This window comes from Astatotilapia calliptera, chromosome 13 (genome assembly GCF_964374335.1).
Source record: "Astatotilapia calliptera chromosome 13, fAstCal68.1, whole genome shotgun sequence".
NCBI lineage: Eukaryota > Metazoa > Chordata > Actinopteri > Cichliformes > Cichlidae > Astatotilapia > Astatotilapia calliptera.
In genome coordinates, this window is record NC_137434.1 from 31,579,132 (window position 1) to 31,599,979 (window position 20,848).

At 48.4% G+C, this 20,848-nt stretch overlaps 2 protein-coding genes across 3 annotated transcripts in view; one reads left to right on the forward strand and one right to left on the reverse strand.

Annotated features, from left to right (window-relative positions):
- The window catches only part of LOC113034728 (echinoderm microtubule-associated protein-like 6), a 66,951-nt gene that overhangs the window by 24,498 nt on the left and 21,605 nt on the right, over positions 1–20,848 (forward strand). For both annotated transcript variants that reach the window (XM_026189692.2, XM_026189693.2), the window contains exons 2-16: positions 1,730–1,889; positions 8,056–8,154; positions 8,399–8,467; positions 9,900–10,085; positions 10,201–10,336; positions 12,102–12,175; positions 12,412–12,539; positions 12,846–12,983; positions 13,725–13,866; positions 13,940–14,054; positions 16,543–16,752; positions 16,836–17,003; positions 17,531–17,637; positions 19,538–19,656; positions 19,982–20,168. In XM_026189692.2, coding sequence (XP_026045477.2) covers positions 1,730–1,889; positions 8,056–8,154; positions 8,399–8,467; positions 9,900–10,085; positions 10,201–10,336; positions 12,102–12,175; positions 12,412–12,539; positions 12,846–12,983; positions 13,725–13,866; positions 13,940–14,054; positions 16,543–16,752; positions 16,836–17,003; positions 17,531–17,637; positions 19,538–19,656; positions 19,982–20,168 — 2,038 coding nt within the window. The remainder of the gene's footprint in view (positions 1–1,729; positions 1,890–8,055; positions 8,155–8,398; positions 8,468–9,899; positions 10,086–10,200; positions 10,337–12,101; positions 12,176–12,411; positions 12,540–12,845; positions 12,984–13,724; positions 13,867–13,939; positions 14,055–16,542; positions 16,753–16,835; positions 17,004–17,530; positions 17,638–19,537; positions 19,657–19,981; positions 20,169–20,848) is intronic.
- LOC145419730 (uncharacterized) lies at positions 7,619–9,461 on the reverse strand. Its single transcript, XM_080288083.1, has 2 exons — positions 8,336–9,461; positions 7,619–8,237 (listed from the first exon to the last, which is right to left on the reverse strand). The coding sequence occupies exon 1, from the start codon at positions 9,232–9,234 to the stop codon at positions 8,926–8,928; it is 309 nt and encodes a 102-aa protein (XP_080144209.1). The 5' UTR covers positions 9,235–9,461; the 3' UTR covers positions 7,619–8,237; positions 8,336–8,925.

Sequence of the window (20,848 nt, forward strand, 5' to 3'; positions counted from 1 at the left end):
AGAAATGGGAGCAGTTTATTTTGACCCATCGACCCCGGGAGCTGAGGCTGGGTAAAAAGGAGCGTCAACAATTAAATGTTCAACTTTTACAAATATTGTCCTCATGTTCAGCTCTATCTTACCATCACAGTTCAAAATAAGCCTTCTTTTTATCAGACTGAAACAAGCCTCCCCTCAGAAATCCAGTTTTCCTCTTACTGACAGCAGGATAAGGACGGTGTTCCCACATTTATCCAGCCATGTTTTCCAGCTCCTGTGGGATCGCGTGCCATCTCCATCCCAGCAGGCTAAAACTGCCCAGCCCGCCTCACTGTGCTGATTGGCTGACAGCAGCAGCAAAATGGATCCATGAGTGTCACACACCGGATCTGAGAGGACGGACAGTTTTGTCCGTCCTCTCAAACAGGAGACAGAAAATAAACTGGTGTCTGTGAGGTCACAGTGAGGAGACTCGGCGAAGGTCACGAAACACGACCTTTACAACAATAACAGAGCATGAGACTGTGTGTGTGTGTGTGTGTGTGTGTGTGTGTGTGTGCTGATAATGATGCCATTAAAGCAGCAGGTGTATTTATAGCGCTGTCTGCAAAGGAGAACATTGACCCTCTGAACGGGAGACGAAGAACGATCCTCCCGCGCCGATCGGCGCATCGGGCGACAAGAGAACGCCATCGAACTCGGTCCATCGCGGCAGTTGCTGCTTCATCCCATGACAGCTTGGCCGAGCGTGAATCTTCAAGGAACGTACTCCTCCAAGTTATTTTGGGTCTTCCTCGCCGTCTCTTTCCATTCCTCGGGTTCCACAGAACCGCGACACGGGTGGGTCTCGGGTCCGGTAGCCGAAGGATGTGAGCGGCGAATCTGAAACGGCGCTTGGTGACTTGGACGTGGAGCGGCTTCCTCGTTAGTAACGCGATCCCGATATGTGATCTTGAGCAGCCGTCGAAGGCAACGCTGTTGGAAGATGTCGAAATCATTGTTGGGTCTGCGCCTCGCAGGCCTCGCTGGTTCAAAGACTCATCACCCGTGAAGAAAGAAAGACAAACAGCTCAACTTGCTAGCAAGGGGAGCCTGGTCAGATCCTCAGAGCAGCAGTGTGTGTGTGTGCATGTGGGTGTTTTTGTGTGACTTCCTGCTGATCGCAAAGGGTCACCTCCCCTCACCCTGCATATGACTCAACCCCTTTTTAACAGTCTCACCACACAGAAGCACAGGTGAGGCCATAAAGGGCAGGAAGTAAAACATCCTCCCTAAATAAGGACCAGAAGCTTACATGCAGTGTGCTGTTACCCTCGATGTGGGGAACAGAAAAATCTCTAAACATACAGGTTAAAACAAGGTTTACAGATTTAAGCACAACAACGACAGCATTTAACATTTCACTCTAACATTCATTAAAAAGTTTATTTCTACATGTTTATGATGATTCATCACTTCTACCACTGTGTGACACCAAATCCATCACGTAAAGCTGCGAGTGACGAATCGGTTCCAACATTAAATCTTTAAAATGATGTAAAAACGCTGCCACAGTCACTGCTGTGATGTTCGTGCGTGTGTTGTAGTTTTAAAGCAGCTCTTTGTTTGCCTGAGTAAAGTTTTGAGTGCTCCTTTACTCCTGCGTATACCTTATAGCCATATGTTCTCTGATTGGTCGTCTGTGTTATTACCTGTCTCCTCCCCTCCGTCCTTTGTCTTTCTAACGTCTCCGCCTCTTTCCTCCCTTCAGCCTGGCGCTGCACCCGGAGCGCTCCCTGGTGGCGACGGGTCAGGTGGGCAAGGATCCGTATGTGTGTGTGTGGGACACCTTCACCGCCCAGACCGTGTCACTGCTGCGTGACGGACACACACACGGCATCGCCTGCCTCGCATTCAGCGCTGATGGACAGGTGACGCGCACACACACACACACACACACACACACACACACACACACACACACACACACACACACACACACACACACACACAGTCTAAGACTATGATTTTTAAAGATAAGGCTGGAATCAAATGTAAATTTTCTGGAAACTCTTTAGTTTTCATGTGAATGAATGAGCTGCATTAATAATTAATAATCCACCTTAAATCTACAGCATGCAGTGTAATGTAATCTTCAACACTGAGACCCTGCAGCTGGTGGGATCATTTCTATGTGAAGGATTTTGACAAAGATTTGACATTTATGCTGAACACAAACACATCCAGCATAAAAAGCATGAACGATGAAAGTCCTGCATTATTCTTAATGAGCACCAGGGGGCGACAGCAACAAGATTTCTGCTCCTTTAGAAGTGCGACACTTTGCGTCACACTGAGTAAAACATTAGAAATAAGGACCATCCAGCCCGCGCTCGCTGCACTCTCAGGCTTCGTGACATCTTTGATACCGTCTGTGGTTTTGAGTAAATAAGCCCGTGTGGCCCAGTGGGAATCTGTGGTCCACATAAACGCCGTCATCGGTGCTGTCGACTGATATTATTGCTTAGTAACAGGACTTGAGGCCCGTTTTTTGGGTTTACTGGGACCCAGATTATGACTCTGCCCGTGGGGCCCTCATGATGCTTGATGTGACGATAAGCAGACCTCTGAGGCTGAATGTGTCCTGGCGGCTTTTGTCAGATGAGTTTTGAAATTTCCGCTTTAGAAACGTGACAAAGATTTAGTCGTCCATCAGGGCTGTGGGCAGTAAATTTTTCTGCAGAGATAATGAAGCATTATGAAGTTTATCGGGGTCAGTCAAAGCCCAATAATCAATCTGTGTGTGTGTGTGTGTGTGTCCTGCATCAACCCAAAGGTCATAGAAGAATGACTCGGTGAGAGGAAGGAGGGGCAGGAAAAGGGCAGAGTGAGCTGAGAGGATGATGATAAAAGTAATGACATCATCCATCACTTTGGTTCAGTAACTTACAGTCAAAGGTGGAAAATGAGTGCGGTGCAACCCACCTGTCCTAAACTCACACACAGCATCAACCTCACATCATTTTCTCTACAGCTGCATCGATTTACCGCAGGTCGCTCTGTCAGAGGCGAGCACGCCTGGTCTTCAGACTCTGGCACGATGCACTTTGATTCTTTGGAAGAAGAACGCAGACATCGCGCTAAAGTTCGTGTCAGACCCTTGTGTCCTCACAGGGCTCCTCTCTGTGTCAATCAGCACAGTTATTAATGCTTTGTGTGCGACCCCATCGTGCTGCTGAAACACCTCTGAGGACTCCACAAACATCTGCAGGTGCTCCGTAGTATCGCACACCGACGATGGTAGCAGCTGCGACGTGACGCCTCTGTGGACGGGACTTGTTTTTCCTGCACATCCCACCTGCCTGGTTGGATTTCTGGGAAGTCCAATTGGAAAGCTTCCTCGAACTCTTCATCGTGCTCCTCAAACCCTTTCTGAGAACAGAGCAGAGCTTATTAACAGATGGACATCCTCTGTAATGGCCAGCAGGGGGCGGCTGGCTTCAGTGAGCGCTCTCCTGATCAGTTTATGGTCTCAGTCGCTGCTTTCGAGTCTTTTCAAGTCAACATCATATTAATTTAGGAAATTATCCTCCGGTTTGAGTGAGGCAGGACCAGAGAGCGGGACAGGGTTAAAGGTCAGCCCCAAGTCACGGCTGGTTTCAACACACTGAGAAACAATCAACCTCGTTACCGATGACTTTGTCAGTATTTTAAAGGAGCTCCTGAAAATCAAAACCTGATTCAAATTTGACCGACGGCTGATTAAAGATCGTCTTCTCGGGCGCGTCGGGTCGGAGAAACGTCGAGCGCTCGTTCTGTGACGTGTTTCTGTCATAACCAGCAGTTAATGTTGCAGTAGATCAGAATATGAACAGCCGTCCATCCTGTGGCTGATTGTACGTTTGCAGTCTGAATATTGAGGCACGTGTAGCCTTTAGCAGACATTGTGATTAACACCTCGGTGCACAAGCTCGATTCATGACGTGCTTTGGTCAACAGGAAGAGCAACAGTAGCAGGAGATGGTCTGCTTTAAGGCGTGGCTGATCAGTGCCGTCCTCAGTGTGATGCTTTTATTAAAACAGCGTTATTATTCCTTATACTGTGGAAGATGAGCTCTCTAAACACCGGTGGGTTTTTCCTCTCGTCTCCGTGACGTGCAGTTTTAATAAAGATGCCTTTCACTCATTGCAGTCGCATATCTCCTGCTCCAGTGCTGGATGTTCACAGCCAATCAGAAGAACATTGTCTTAGAGAGGGGAGGAGTTACAACTGCTGCACTGAGGCTCATGAGATAAAGAAGGATTACTTTGAACTGTGAATCATGCAAAGCTGCTGAAGGACATCAGCTGACTCTGAAACCTGAAAATGGGTCAAGATCAAGTCCAGGTTCAGATTTCTGGCTTTTGTAAATGTGAATATTAAAGCGCGTTGCTCCTGAAGCATTGGTTGCTTTCTGCGATCACATGTAGACTCGTACGTGTAGTGACGTTCGTGTCCTCGTGCTTCCCGGACTTTTTTTAGTCCGATCAGATTCCCAGGAGCTGTAATCCAGGAAGCAGACGCTCCATTTGTTCTGCCATTGACTGTCTCGTTCTGCTCCTGACCTAAATGTAGTACGGGATGTGCACGCACATCTCTCTGCATGTTTGATTTCACTCATCTGTGTGTGTGTGTGCGTGTGTGTGTGTGTGTGTGTGTGTGTGTGTGTGTGTGTGTGTGCAGCCTGAGCAAATAGTTCCCTCTCAGCCACCTGGAGTGCTGGAGTTGCTTTTATACGCCTCCTTTTCCCTCCCGCTGACTCCACCGTGACTCATTTAGCAAACAAACCTGGTGGAGTCGCTCTGAGTTTACCGGCAGCGCCGCGTCTGACGGCAGCGCCACAGACGCCAAACTCGGTGTCGTGTCAACACGTTAGAATAACTTCTAACGAATGCTTCCCCCAGTCCCTGCAGGTCCCTCCCGTCGTGTCAGCCTGCGGCTGGGAAAATGAAACGCGTCACAAACCAACATATGAAATAACCCTGGGTGTGAGTGGGCGGCGTGCGCGGTAAATAAACTGTTTCTCAGCAACTGATGCTGAAATAAGAAAATCAATAGAGCTGTAAAGAGCGAAATCATAAATAACAGCAGCTTAGAGTCAGACCCGCCTTCACTCACAGAGAACATGATGATGGTGCTGACGGGTTTATCAGCTCTGTTCACGTGCAGCTCAGCTTACAAAATACCCGAATACCTGAAGGTGGGCGTGGACCCGGAGCTGAGGACCATCTTCATCGACCATCTCAGACGTGCTCTCGCTGTCCTCTTTCTGCCGTTTGGTGGCGTTTCTGTGCGTTAGGGAGCGTCAACATGAAAACACCTTAACCATCATCCTCCAGCTCTCCTGTGCTCCACAGCTCCGTAGCCACCCGCCATCGTTGTCTGTCGACGGCCCAACATCGCTTCACTAATGATGAGATTTCCATCCAAACGTCCTTCAGTCTGAAGACGGTTCGTCATCTTTGGAATTTAAACATATAGAAATGAAAGCAGTGTTGTCTGCAGGGCGGAGCCACACTGTGGGGGGGCCTAACTTTAACTTCCAGGTGTTTTACAGGAAGTGAGGCGTTCCTTTCAAAGCGATTGTGAAAGAAGAACTAATCATTTGATTTGGGTCGAGCATTAAAAGAGAGAGCGGTAAAGGTCGGCTGAATAATACAGCACCCATCGTGCACGTCAACATATTTATTATAAGATAAGGACTCGTGCACGCCACGATGTGGCTGACGAGTGTTTACGATGTACGATGAGACAATCTTCTTCTGCAAAATCACCTTTAAATTCAAACGACTTCTAATTCCTGACGGTGGGATTATTTCCTCCTGATTCTCGTGTATTTACAGGAAAACACTGTAAGTTAAATAAAATGAAATTCCATTAACCTCTTAAGCCCCAAACCTACCTGACCTTTTGCCCCCGTATCAGGGGCGTTGGGGCTTAAGCGGTTAATTAGGAATTCTGCTCTTAGTCCTGTTAATAAGTGTTAGCAGTGACCTGGCCTGGTCCTTGCTGTCAGCTCCTGACGGACTCAGTGAAGACACTAAAAACCTGTTTTTTACTTTGGTTTTGATTTGTGATTCTAACCGTGGAGCCTGGAAAAGCTGAAGTCTTTGTGAGCGTCACAGCAGGACGACTCTGGAAGGTCTGATGCTGAAAACACATCAAACGTTTGCTGGAAAACCAGATCTGAAGGTGTCGTTGAGGTCAGACGGTGATGAAACTGCCAATAAGCTGCACTGGTTCTGGTTTCTGTGGACGTGAGTGATATTAATGAAAACGCTGTCGCTGCTGCTGAGCTGTGAGGCGACTCTGTGAATGCTGAGCCAGCAGTTTCTGCCCCTGGCACTGACTTTGGATGACTGAACATCTCAGGCTAAATCAAAATAAACACACAATCAATAAAATAATCATAACTCCAGCTTAATAATAAATCAAGTGTGCAGGCTGTGGCTGATTTATTGAGGACTGCTGTGAAGCTGAATCCTTTATGATCTGCTGAGTCTTTGATCACTGAAGGAGCGCAGACGTCTGTTTGCGCAGCAGCTCGACGCTCCTTTCAGGTATTCTTCCCGTTAACCTTTCAATTCAATTCAATTCAATTTTATTCATATAGCGCCAAATCACAACAAAAGTCGCCTCAAGGCGCTTCATAGATACAGAGGAAACCCCAACAATCATATGACCCCCTGTGAGCAGCACTTTGGCGACAGTGGGAAGGAAAAACTCCCTTTTAACAGGAAGAAACCTCCGGCAGAACCAGGCTCAGGGAGGGGCGGGGCCATCTGCTGTGATTGGTTGGGGTGAGAGAAGGAAGACAGGATAAAGACATGCTGTGGAAGAGAGACAGAGATTAATAACAGATATGATTCAGTGCAGAGAGGTCTGTTAATACATAGTGAGTGAGGAAGGTGACTGGAAAGGAAAAACTCAATGCATCATGGGAATCCCCAGCAGCCTACGTCTATTGCAGCATAACTAAGGGAGGATTCAGGGTCACCTGGTCCAGCCCTAACTATATGCTTTAGCAAAAAGGAAAGTTTGAAGCCTAATCTTAAAAGTAGAGATCGTGTCTGTCTCCTGAATCCAAACTGGAAGCTGGTTCCACAGAAGAGGGGCCTGAAAACTGAAGGCTCTGCCTCCCATTCTACTTTTAAATACTCTAGGAACAACAAGTAGGCCTGCAGAGCGAGAGCGAAGTGCTCTAATAGAGTGATATGGTACTACAAGGTCATTAAGATCAGATGGGGCCTGATTATTTAAGACCTTTTATGTGAGGAGCAGGATTTTGAATTCTGGATTTAACAGGAAGCCAAAACAGGAGAAATCTGCTCTCTCTTTCTAGTCCCTGTCAGGACTCTTGCTGCAGCATTTTGGATCAGCTGAAGGCTTTTCAGGGAGTTTTTAGGACTTCCTGATAATAATGAATTACAGTCGTCCAGCCTGGAAGTAATAAATGCATGAACTAGTTTTTCAGCGTCACTCTGAGACAGGATATTTCTAACTTTAGAGATGTTGCGCAAATGGAAGAAAGCAGTCTGATATATTTGTTTAATATGTGCGTTGAAGGACATGTCCTGGTCAAACATGACTCCAAGGTTCCTCACAGTTTTACTGGAGGCCAAGGTGATGCCATCCAGAGTAAGAATCTGCTTAGATACCATATTTCTAAGATTTTCAGGGCCGAGTACAATAACCTCAGTTTGATCTGAATTAAGAAGCAGAAAGTTAGCGGCCATCCAGGTCTTTATGTCTTTAAGACATTCCTGCAGTTTGACCTCAGCCTTTCCAAGCAAACCTTTGAAAACGCTTTAAAGGTTTGGTCGTTAGAAATAAACTTGAGTTCATCTGAAATGTTGCAGAGTTGCTATATTTACACTTACAAACACGTCACATGAGCGTCAGGCTAATCGAGCAGGGAGCCCCGCCCTCTGTCAGCTTGGATTAAGCTTTTGCACGTATGAAGCAGATGAGCTGTCAGATTTTTGCACGTTCAGCCTCTTTTTTAAATTGTTTGTAGACATTTTGGATGCGTAACCGTCCTCGTCTCTCCTCCGCAGCGGCTGGCCTCGGTCGGCCTGGACGCCAAGAACACGGTGTGTATCTGGGAGTGGAAGAGAGGGAAGATCCTGGCCACGGCCACGGGACACTCGGACAGGGTGAGAGCGTGCACCAATCAGCTTCCTCTGCAGTTAAGCCTCGCCGCTTGCCGCCGTCTGGCAAAGCCTCTGGGCGGTGCCGTCTGAGCGGGACAGAAAATCAGCGTGAAGCACCACACACCAATCAGATCTCAATAAAAAATCTTTTACAGAGTTTGAAAGTGTTTCCTTCTCATCGTACTTCCACTGTGCATGCACGCGTTTTCACATAAACCCGATAACGGACGTTTCTTCTGTTCTCCAGATCTTTGACATCTGCTGGGATCCGTTTCAGCAAAGCCGCCTGGTGAGCTGCGGCGTGAAGCACATCAAGGTAACGCAGAAATCGTCGTTTTGTGCTCGCCTCCAGAAATGTGGAAGTAAAATGTAACGTATTCCTCCTACCCAGAAATATGACTGGTCAGCACATTGACCTTCTCCACCTTCATGTAGCCGCTTAGTTTCACTCGAGGTAATAAAATAGTTCCTCTGAACGCCCGTCATTAAATATCTCTAACGAGCCGAGAAGGAAGCAGATATAAAAGCTGGAGACAACTCCCAGCTCAGCTTCTCTCATCCAATCAGAGTCCAGTCCAGATATCAAAAAGCACCTTTACATGGTTCACTGCTGTGGATTTAAATACAAGACAAATCCAGGACAATTTAGATTGTTTTTTCTTTTTTATTTGCTGTTTTGAACACAAACACGACCAAAGCGTGCTCGGTGAGTTGGTGGAGATCACTCTTCCCCAGCCTGCTGGAGCCTCCTTCCCAGTGCTCTCAGTGTTCTCCTCAGTGGTATGCGCGGTAACCCTCTCGCAGGTGCGTCCTCGGCACTCTCTGTTTGGGTTCCTTGTTCCCTCCGCAGACCCCTTTCTCTCGCGTCTCCGTCACTTTCTCTCGCATCTCCGTCACTTTCTCTCGCATCTCCGTCACTTTCTCTCGGGTCTCCGTCACTTTCTCTCGGGTCTCCGTCACTTTCTCTCGCATCTCCGTCACTTTCTCTCGCATCTCCGTCACTTTCTCTCGCATCTCCGTCACTTTCTCTCGGGTCTCCGTCACTTTCTCTCGCATCTCCGTCACTTTCTGTCGTGTCTCCATCGCTCTCCAGAAACTCTTCCATGAAGCGGTCTAAAACCGGAAAGCCATCCTCCATGAAATGTTCAATGATGCTCATCACATCTTCACGTAGCTTTTCCAACGCCTCTGGCCTGTAGATTCCATGAATGGTGGCCACTTCATGACTGGCTTTAGCGTCCTCAGCCCCGTTTTTCTTTTTAGGCTTGTGTTTCAGGTCGTGGTCCATGTTTGCTTCTGTGTTTGTGAAGAAGTAAGCTCAGGTGTGTTTAGTTTTAAACTCTGCAGAGGGAACTGCCATGTAGCCGTTGTCAAGGTGACCATTGGTTCTTATGCAGACAGGGAGGGCGGCAGATTTTCATAGCATAACTTTAACCTTTCACATGCTCACTGTGGTGGTCTGAGCTGAATTTGTTGGGACATCTTGTGCTGACACAGTAAAACATGCTGTGCTTCATAAATTAGAGTCAGAAAGAAGGAAAAGGGAGGGCTTGTTTTAGGGCGGGGCTACTGTGTGATTGACACTTCTGGTGCCCGTTGGTCTTTCAGTTAGCCCCTCCCCTCACTCTTTACATGTGCTTTTGAAACTAAGTCCATCGTTAATCTGCGTCTAGGACGCAGATCTGGCCTCGAACAGTAAGAAGGTGTCTCCCCGTCTCCTTCCTGACCGCCTCCGTTTGTGTTCGCAGTTCTGGTCCCTGTGCGGTAACGCTCTCACACCAAAGCGGGGGATTTTCGGGAAGACGGGCGACCTGCAGACCATCTTGTGTGTGGCCTCGGCTAAAGATGACATCACGTACTCCGGGGCGCTTAACGGAGACATTTACGTCTGGAAGGGACTCAACCTGATCCGAACGGTCCAGTCCGCCCACAGCGTGAGTCTCACTTCTGCTTCCCGTCGCAGCAGAAGGCCAGCGTGACACTCGTCTGCACGTCTGGCTGACGTGGGTCCATCGTTGCTTCATTGTGTGGATGCGTGTGTGTTCTCAGGCCGGTATCTTCAGCATGTATTCCTGCGAGGAGGGCTTCGCCACGGGCGGCAGAGACGGCTGCATCCGACTGTGGGACGTCGACTTCAAACCCATCACTAAGATCGACCTGCGAGAGGCCGAGCAGGGATACAAAGGTACGGTCACGGGGTCACCGCAGGTCATTACAGCAGCAAAGGTGACAGTGTTACATCACACAGGTGCACACAGGGACGAGGTCTCAGCTTCTAACACGATTTAACAGAAAAGGTTCGTTTGAGGCTGCAAAGTTAAGGTACGGAGAGGGGCTCAGGTGGGAGGGAGGGGCTCAGGTGGGAGGGAGGGGCTCAGGTGGGAGGGAGGGGCGGGTTTATCTCTATTCTAAACAATGAGGAGGAACGGTCCTTACATCCCGACGGTTCTTTGTCAGCTGAAGGTTTTAAAATGACCTGATTTTCTTTGAGGAGGTTTCTCATCTTTATTTGACCTGATTCAGCTCAAATCCAGAGGTGGTGGCTGTTTGAACCCCTCGCCTCCCCCTCCTCTGAAATGTCGCTGCCCAGCAGGAGGTGCAGACGTACGCTCTTCCTTCAGGAGCAGCTCGAGGGCGAGCCATTAATCCCACCGCCTCCTTTTAAAATCTCCTCTCTGAAGATTTTGAGGAAGAAGTTAAAAAGGAAGAAAAGATGAAAGGAAGGAGGCAAAAGTTTTGTCAGTTTGAAACGAGTTCTCCTCTTTAACACATCTCTGCTGCAGACACGATGGAGCTTCTGATTAACCGTCAAAGTTCATCTCCTCAAAAACATCCTGAAACCAGTCGCTGTGACATCTGTGGACAGGAAATGTGGGAGCATCCTGCTCTAGGACAGCTTTGCATGATTCTCCTTGTTTCTTATAACGCTCAACGGTTTGAATCCGTCCGAGTTCTGACATTGACCGACGTGACCCAACAGATACAAACCTGCCATCTCATGGTGGATTAGTCTGAAAGGCTGCTAATATATCGGCGCCTAAAAATGTTGGAGTTCCACGCCCGATGAGACGACGAGCCCGTCCTCTTCGCCTCTCGCTGCTCTGTACGTGGACAGGAAGTCGGTTTGTTTCTGCTTCCTTCTCCTCTCCCGTGGTGCGCCGCGCTCTTCCTGCGTCTGAAGCTGAAGAAAAAATAATCGTTCCCAGTTATTTCCCACGTGCCTCACAAACTCCTCTGCTGTCGGCCTGTTTTGGCTGCTGAACCTCTGGAGTTTCTAACAACATTACAGGAAAACATCACATGCTGAGCGATGCCATCAGCCACAGCAGATGCTCTTAATTGGCGAGCGCTGAGCTGCTGAGCAGCCCTGCTAATTACATTTCCGATGGTGGAAAAAAGCAGTTTTAGCAGCAAAACTTTAAAAAAACACGAAGGTTGAAGCCGAGCTGAGTCAGCAGGTTGAACTACATTCACAAAGTCCAGATCTCCCTCTGATCAGACACCTCCTGCGCTCCTCCTGGGGGTGTTCTGAACTGAGATGAATGATGTGAGTGTCCACGTGTCTCTGCAGTAGTGCAGGTGTGCGTTTCAGTCGAACCGGATTCTTTTCCTAAAACTAACCGAATCATTTTTGGTGCTTTTAAAGTGAAAATAAAAAACGAAGCAGTCCAGAGGTTCATGAAGCTCCGTCCACCCTCACCTGGCTGCACCACCACCTCTCCAGCCTCCAGCAGCCAGCGACAGCGGAGCTCGTCTTCATTTATTTAGTGGATTTAACCACCGAGTTCATCAAGACCGAGGACCTGCTTCCTCTGCAGCGCTGTCGTCTTCCATTTTTATCCTCCTGTTTGCTTCTTTTCCTCTCCACTGGTTTTATTTTTGTCTTTCTCCTGATGTTTTGACAGTTTTGTGTCACCTTACCTTCTCCTTTCCTCTCCTCCCTCCTTCAGGTCTGTCTATTCGCAGCGTCTGCTGGCGAGCCGACCGGATCCTGGCAGGGACGCAGGACAGCGAGATCTTTGAGGTGAGGAAGAAGACGAAACCTCACGCTGTTCCCTCCCTGCGGCGACGCGTTTCAAAGAGTTTTATTTTTGTGAAAACCTCCTGCTGACACGCAGGCAACAAAATGTTCTCATTAATCAAAACTGTGAAGAGTTTCTAATGTCAGGCAGTTTTAGCAGCTCAGATCGGCACTGAAACGTGCGTGATGTGGTGCTTTAAAATGTGAAAACCTGCTCTTGAGTTGTTGTACCTGTGCAGGTGATGGTGCGGGACCGGGACAAGCCGCTGCTCATCATGCAGGGACACAGCGAGGGCGAGCTGTGGGCGCTCGACGTTCACCCCAAAAAGCCTCTGGCTGTCACCGGCAGCGACGACCGCTCCGTCAGGTCGGTGCTCTCTTTGGACTGTGAATCATGCAAAGCTACTGTGGCTGAGTGTGAAAATGGAAGCACAGAGCTGAGGCGAGCAGAGTGATACAGATCCTTACACTGAGTGCTGCTTTGGCTCTTCCTCACAAAATCACTTTGTTTTCATCTGTTATGAACAAAAACTGACAAATCTGAACCTGAAACAACCTGAAATCAGCTCATGGAGACATCATGTTGCATTTGTACCTTTCTTAAAAATATCAAAGATTATAAATTTAACTTGTTGATTACACCTCTGTGTGTGTGTGTGTGTGTGTGTGTCAGGTTGTGGAGTCTGGTGGATCACGCCCTCATCGCTCGCTGTAACATGGAGGAGGCGGTGCGCAGTGTGGCGTTCAGCGTGGACGGATCCCAGCTGGCTCTGGGCATGAAGGACGGATCCTTCACTGTGCTGAGAGTCAGGTGACACACACACACACACAGCTCTTAATTGGTTTCCTATGTGAATGACAGATTATGTGCGTCCAGTCTTGGTGCCTGTGTACAAATTAAAGCTGTTTCTGTAAAGTGTTGATGGTTTTCTTCCTCTCTCTGTCCTGTGGTGTCCCCCAAGGCTCTAGTTTTGGCCCATTACTGCTTTCTTTACATACGTTAAAATGTCTTAAAGACCTAAAGAATAAACATGAATTTAATTTTATGTTTGTGAAAGAATAAAACAGGTTGTTATGTTTGTGCTGCCTCCGTTGGCCACTCAGCGTCATGCATCCATCAGTCTGGGACACGAACATGTGATTACTCCAGTTTTGGAGTCACTGCATTGACTTCCTGTCAGTTTTAGGCTTGATTTGATTGTTTTAAAGATTTTAAATGTGCCGGCACGGCTGCACCGGTCTGATCCTAGTCGTGTTCACGCTCCTGTCAGAGCATCGCGGCCTGCTGATCAGGTGATCGTCCATATTAGGATTTAGACTTAAAGTTAGAGCGATGGAGCTTTTTCAGCTCTTACTCCGAATCTCTGGAATATCGAATACCGTCCCATTTCACCGCCCGACCCGTTTCTACTTTTAAGATTTCTGCTTATAATCAAACTCATTTCTACTCTCTGGCCTTTAACTTGAACAAGCCTTTACGTTAAATGTGCTGTACGAACACAGTCACGCTGTTTTTGTAACGTATGCGTGTGCTGGTCTCCGCTCCTCTCAGAGACATGACTGAGGTCGTTCACATCAAGGACAGGAAGGAGGTGATCCACGAGATGAAGTTCTCGCCGGACGGCGCCTACCTCGCTGTCGGCTCCAACGATGGACTGGTGGACATCTACGCTGTCGCCCAGAGATACAAGAAGGTCGTGTTGGAGAGACAGCGAAGAAGGTTGAGATGTTAGAAGCGAAGCTAACTCCGTCTCTGACTGTCTGCAGGTTGGAGAGTGCAGCCAGTCCTCCAGTTTCATCACTCACCTGGACTGGACGCTGGACAGCAAGATCCTGCAGACCAACGACGGAGCTGGAGACCGCTTCTTCTACCGGATGCCCCGTGAGTCTCTGGGGTCGTAGGTCAAACCTGAAGCTGGGCTGATTCTGCTCATTCTCACCATCTTTTTATTCTTGGCCTCCGCCTGAGTAGCTTTGCATGATTTAGAGCTCAGAATAATCCTTCTTCATCTTACACTGGGCCTACAAAACCTAAACCAACATTGAAAGCGTTAAAGTGACAAAGTGAAATAAAACCAGCAGAAATAAACTGAGTTTAAAGTGAACCCTGTGACGCCGACTCCATGCTCTCGTATCTTTGTGAATATGCTGTCGTGCTGTTTTTGCAGAATGCTGATGTTTAAAAAAAAGTTGGAGCCATGTCAGCATCCATTCTTTTTAATATCGCTGGTTTAGCTGACTCTGTGTTTTCATATTTAATCGGCCTCTGAGGACCGAGTGGGCGCTGGAGACGTCCGTCTGCTCTGCAGGTAGCGCTCGTCTGCAGAAGCTGGAGCTCTCCTGCTCATTCCCACCTCCTGAACACCACCAGGGCAGCTGTGGATGATTTACATCCATCTTCTTCCGCTTGTCTGGGGCCGGGTTGCGGGGGCAGCAGCCTAAGCAGAGAAGCCCAGACCTCGCTCTCCCCAGCCACCTCCTCATTTTAAAGAATCAATCGATCAAACTTGAGACGCTTCTCTGAATTACAGGATAACAATAATAATAATCTCAATTCTTAATCAGATATTAAAATATAAACACTAAAGTCACGTACGTGTATTTACAGTCTACATATTTTAAGAATAAAGACAATAATTGTTGTCAAAATCTATGTTTTTATAATATTTAAGAAATTAAATGATGTTGTTTAATATTGATGATCAGAGCGATGTGCTCTTCTAAGTGTGGGATCTAAACGCAGCTCATTGTCAGGATCCTGGACGCATCGTGATAAAAGAGACACGAGGACGAGCTTCAAGAAAGCTCTGAAAACAGTAATAAGAAGCTTTAACGTCTTTGTTCTCATGATGAAGATATTCGTCACTATTTTGGGTCCCACTAAAAAAACAAAGCCTGTTACATCCCTGTGAGGCCTCAGAGTTTAATGAGCTGCTGTATAAATAAACTCTGCTTATTTCAGCCTCTTTTATTTCACTTTAATGCGTCTCTGATGTTTTACTAACTTTGGACTCTCGAGCCTCATTATCGAGATCGGACCATCAAAAAATCTCTTTTTTCTCACAGTTTACTGGAGACTTCCTGTTAACGCAGTACTCTGAGGACAGTTTCACTACCTGCAGCGTGCTCATTACTGACAGCTCAGTGCAGGGCCGTGGCTCATGGGGGCCCGAGGGGGCTCCGCCTCCTGCAAGTCGTTTTATTTTGTTTGTTCCCGGTACGACACTCCGGGTATCCGCTGGGTGCAGAGGTCACGACCAACAGCATCACACGTGTGACCAGGTGACACAGCAGCCTGATGAAGGTCTTATCTTTAAGCGCAGGTCGACATGTTAGCGTTAGCGAGCATCAGTGCTTAGCGCCTAGCCTCACAGCCTTCAGTGGGAGCGTTTGGTTCTGCAAATACTTTCAATGATTTATTGAAATGTGCAAACACACGTGTAAATACATGTAAATACAGTGTATATGATAAAAACCTGCTGACGTCACCACTGACTGACGTGACCATGATGTTGATCCATCAGACCTGATGCTCTGGTCTTCTTGTCTCAGACCGCGGCCTTTCCTCCTGTTCACCGACACATTTGTGATGAGGCTTCAGTGAACAGCAGAGGATCAGCTGAAGGACCCGTGTTCGGTCTTTGCTGGACATGATGTTCATCTGCTGTAGACGGTTTTAGACCCTTGAAGGATTCGCTGCACACCTGCTGAGACACACCAAGTTTCCACCGTGTTGATGCAAAACTACAGTTTTATGTCAAGCTGTGTTATCTAACGAAGTGTGTGACAGGCTGCTGCTAACAAAGAGCCTAAAGACATTTAAAACGGGTTCTTTGCAGAGTCGAACAGATTCCTGACGTCTGTGCAGCTGTCAGTAAACTCTCAGACAGCAAAGCTGCACAGCCTGTATCGACACTGACATCTCAGAATTGCACAAAATGCTTCAGTCAGACTAAAAACAAACATTTAATGATTCTGTCAGAAGTTAAAAGGCTTTTTTAGCTCGTTGCAGGTCTCCACAGAGGGAGGAGCACGCACCGGAGCGCAGGAGGCTGTCCTGGTTGAGTCCTGCTCCTTCAGCCTGTCTCCTGCACATATTCATGCCTGCGAAGGACAAGCTGCAACACTTAAATTCAAAACACGCAGAAACCCGCGGAGAGAAACGCCGCCGGCAGCGACGCAGATATGAATCTGCACCGTGAACACGTTTCTCTATCTGCTTCTGTCGGCGCGGCGGCGTCGATAAAATCTGTGGCGCTGCTGTGTATCACTTACGTCAGCACAGAGATCAGCCGCGGCGCCCTAAACTATGGAAATGAGTTTTATTCTTCGGTCGTCACTGCCGTCTTCTTCTTCTTGTCCTCCCGCAGTGGGGAAGCTGGTCAATAAGGAGGAGGTCAAAGGTCAGCGCTGGGCCTCCTGGAGTGGCGTGCTGGGCTCAGAGGTCAGCGGCATCTGGCCTAAATACTCAGCCCAGACCGAGATCAATGCCGTGGACGCCAACCCCTCCGCCGCCGTGCTCATCACCGGAGACGACCTCGGCCTCGTGAAGCTCTTCCGCTTCCCCTGCGTGAGGAAAGGTCTCCGTCTCCTCCGTCTCTCCGCTCCACGCCTTCTTTCCTCTGCTTCTTTCCTTTCATAACAAACCTGTGTTTCCTCCAAGGAGCCAAGTTTAAGAAGTACATCGGCCACTCGGCCCACGTCACCAACGTCCGCTGGTCACATGACCTGCAGTGGGTGCTGACCACAGGTGGGGCCGACCACGCCCTCTTCCAGTGGAGGTTTCTGCCGGAGTCGGTCATGAACGGAGGCCCGGACGTCAACATCCAAGGTACCCGTGAGTAACGGAGGAATCCAGCCCGCACACGCTCGCTGGAAACACCAGCCTGGGACAAACGTGAGCTTTTAGAGATTAGATCCAGCTCGGCCATCCAAGCTGCACTGGGGTCCCAGCAGGCCGTGGATAGGCTGTCGTAGTCCCACACAGACCTACAGGTAGTCAGTGGGTTCATATGTAAGAGCTTATTTATCTAAAGATTTAAATCACACGCACAGTCACCTCAAGGTGCTTTACACTGTAACACAGAGGAACACCAACAGTCACACGATCTGAAAAAATGCTTTTTAGCAGGAAGAGAAACATGCAGAAGAAGTGTGTGTTTTAAATATAATAATAATGATAATGATAAAGCATGTACAGATATCTATGCACTATGCAGGTAAAGCCAATACTTTTATATTTTATTTATGAGCATGTGAAAAACCAAAAAGTAAAATAAAAGAGATTAAAAAACATTAGAAGCAAAGTAGAAGCCTGTGATTGTGACTCTGGTGTCTTTGGTATTGTCTCCTCTTCAGACAGTCACGGAGACTCCAACAGCGAGGAGTCGGACAGCGACGTGTCTGACGTCCCGGAGCTCGACTCTGACATCGAGCAGGAGACGCAGATTCACTACGACAGACCGGTACGACCTGCGCGGCGGCGGCTGGTCGGGGGCCTCAGGTGCTCCACGCTGGCCCCGCCGAGCGGCTGTGAATGTTTCTGCTGCGGCGCCCGCTTCAGTGCGTCCGCCTCGCTCTCATTCCCATCAGCCTGCAGGGCTCAGTGTAGTTTCCATGGTGATCATGAAACACGCCTTATCTCCTCTGCCAGCCGCTGCCTGGCACACGTCCCTGTGACTGCTGTTTGCAGGGCGCCGCCAGCGTTGCAACAATATGCTGCTTGTAGATAGAGCTGAGTGTGTGTGTGTTTGTGTTTAGACTTGGTCTCTGGCTCAAAAGCTTAATTAGCTCGAGCCTGAAAAAGTGGATTATTAAAATTCCCACGCTGAGCCTGCCCGGCTTCCTTCCCTGTCCCCTTCCCTCACATAATCCCTGCTTCCTTCTCTCCTCCCTTTTCCTAAACACCTCCTCTTTTCAGTTTTTCCTTCTCATCTCCACGTTTTTGCTCCTTCCCGCCCTCTGCTTCTGGTTTCAGCCCTCTTGGAGGCATGACTCTTCCATGTGTAGTTTCAGTCGATCTGGCACCGCCCACAGCTCGTAGCCAATAATCGTTTTTCTTGTTGATGGGCTGTTTACACTGGAAACATTCGTCTCTCACAGACTGTTGATAAATGGTCAGACTCTCAAACACCAGCGAACAGATGTGTCTGAGCCGAGGCTGCTGGCTCGCTCACCTGCTTTATTTCATACTGGCATGAACATAATAACTGAACATCAGCATTAAGTGCTGTTTATTAAGCAGTAAGTGCAGAGAGGTTTCAGTGCTCTCCTTTAGATTAAAATAAAAGTCAATAACTGAATTCAAGGAGCTGTTTGGCTTTGATTTATTGTCTCTGGAGGTGAAGTCGAAGCAACCGAATCGTCTCCGGTCACAGTTAAACGCTCAGCCGCCGTGACTCTGCAGCGTTTTGTAAATGAAAGCAAAGGGAAAGTGGAGCGCCGCCAGTCCCAAACCTCCAGGGAGCAAAGCCGGTCCCTGCGAAAGTCTCAAACACGCCGACTCGACCTCGGCACATAAAGAGCAGGTGCAGTCTGTGTGCTGAGGGTGGAGGCACTGCAGTCTGCAGCTCAGCAGGCCAGCGTGTGGACAGCAGATCTACCACTTCCTGTCCTCCAAAGCCTCCACACACAGCACTGACTGCAGCTTTGCAGCACTAACACATGCAGTCGTCACAAAGCTGAAAGCTTTTACCGCCGTCGCAGGTTGAACGCTCTGCTCAGCGATGTGCTTATTTACAGGGCTATTCTTGGTGCGCTCCCATCTCACTGACCCACATCTATCAGAGAAGTGTGGGCAGGTATCGGTCCTTATCTTTGGAGACTTGTTATTTCTTCTTCCTCTGAAGCTCGGACTGAGTTTGAGAAAAAAGGCGTTGGGGTTCGCAGCTCCATCCGCCTGCAATCAGCTGCAAAATCAATGAAATGTTTGGTAAATGTGCTGAAGGTGAGCTGGTTACTGCAGGCTGCACGTGTTGTTCCTGAGCATCGCAGCTCCTGCAGAAGCTTCTGATTCTTTGTCTCACCTGCACCTGCTGCCTCACTTTGTTTTGCTGCTGATTGAACAGATTTCATCCGGGATGTTTTTATCCGTCGCCGGTGTTCCTGGGTAAATAAAGATTAGGTTTCGGGATAATCAGCATGGCTGTATACGATTCTCTTCATAAGAAGTGAAAATCACCCTGAATCTGAAATCTGTTCATTGCATGTGTACGTTGAGGTGTTTTGAGCTTCTGATCCTCTGCAGCAGCAGCAGCAGTGTTGGGCGTTCATGCTCTCCAAGGAAGAACCCTTTCAGTGTAAATGTCTGTTTCCTGTCTGGATTACCTCCACGTGAGCGTTGGAGCGTGTTTGCTGTCTGCGCAGGTGTATAAGGAGGACCTGCCTCAGCTGCGACAGCAGAGCAGAGAGAAGAAGCAGCAGGTTGGATCTCTGAAGAGGCAGAAAGGACCGGACCAAGGCCTGCGACTGCAGTTTGTTCACGGGTAACTCAGCCGGCCTGTGGTCGTTGTAACATGCAAGCTTTATGTCATTAAAGGTCACACGTGGGGCGTGTTTTTACTGCGGTTGAGTGATATTAGATATTATTATAACGGTGTTGTGTTAAAATCTCGTACACACCGCTGAGCATAATCATCGTTTATCCTCTACAAGACATTAAAATAAGAAACCACACAGACACGTTTCTGTGGGTGTAACAGAGAGACAACACTGCCACCATCAGGTCAAACTGCAAACAGCATCAGCCAAAGATGTGCATGATCACACGTGTGTGTCTGTGCAATACTAAAAAATGATTTCTCTGTGCAGTTACCGTGGCTACGACTGCAGGAACAACCTGTTTTACACGCAGGGCGGGGAGGTGTTGTACCACGTAGCAGCGGTGGGCGTGGTCTACAACCGTCAGCTGCATAGCCAGCGCTTCTACCTGGGCCACGACGATGACATCCTGAGCCTCAGCATCCACCCGCTGAAGGACTACGCCGCCACGGGACAGGTGAGGCAAACACGGGACCGACGGTCACGTGGTCGTCTGGACTGTGATGGATGATGCTGTGTTTAAGGCTACAATCGAATGTTGAACAGAAAGATACTTTAGCATTTAAAGCAGGGGTGTCGAACTCCAACCCTCGAGGGCCGGTGTCCTGCAGGTTTGAGATCTCATCCTGGGTCAACACACCTGAATCACATGATGAGTTCATTCCCAGGTCTCTGGAGAACTTCAGTGCATGTTGAGGAGGTCATTTAGCCATTTAAATCAGCTGTGTTGGATCAAGGACACATCTGAAACCTGCAGGACACCGGCCCTCGAGGCCTGGAGTTCAACACCTGTGGTGTAAACGGACCTGGAAGGTCTCTGGGCTGTGACTTAAAGACAGTTTAGTTTTATCCATAATCGGTATTTATTTGGATAAAGTTGAGTTTTGTTGATCATGCTCCACGTTTCCAAATCTGCACATTTGGAGTGCCGCAAGGATTGATTTTAGGGCCTCTGTTATTTAGCTTGTATATTACTGACCTCACACTGGGCTGTGAGGATGTTCAAATTCTCCTGTGTGCAGATGACAGTCGTCTGTGGCCACAAAGCTTTGTGTACACGGTCCCTGCGACCCTGACATGGATTGATATATGGATGGGTGGATGGATGGATGGATGGATGGATGGATGCATGAATGG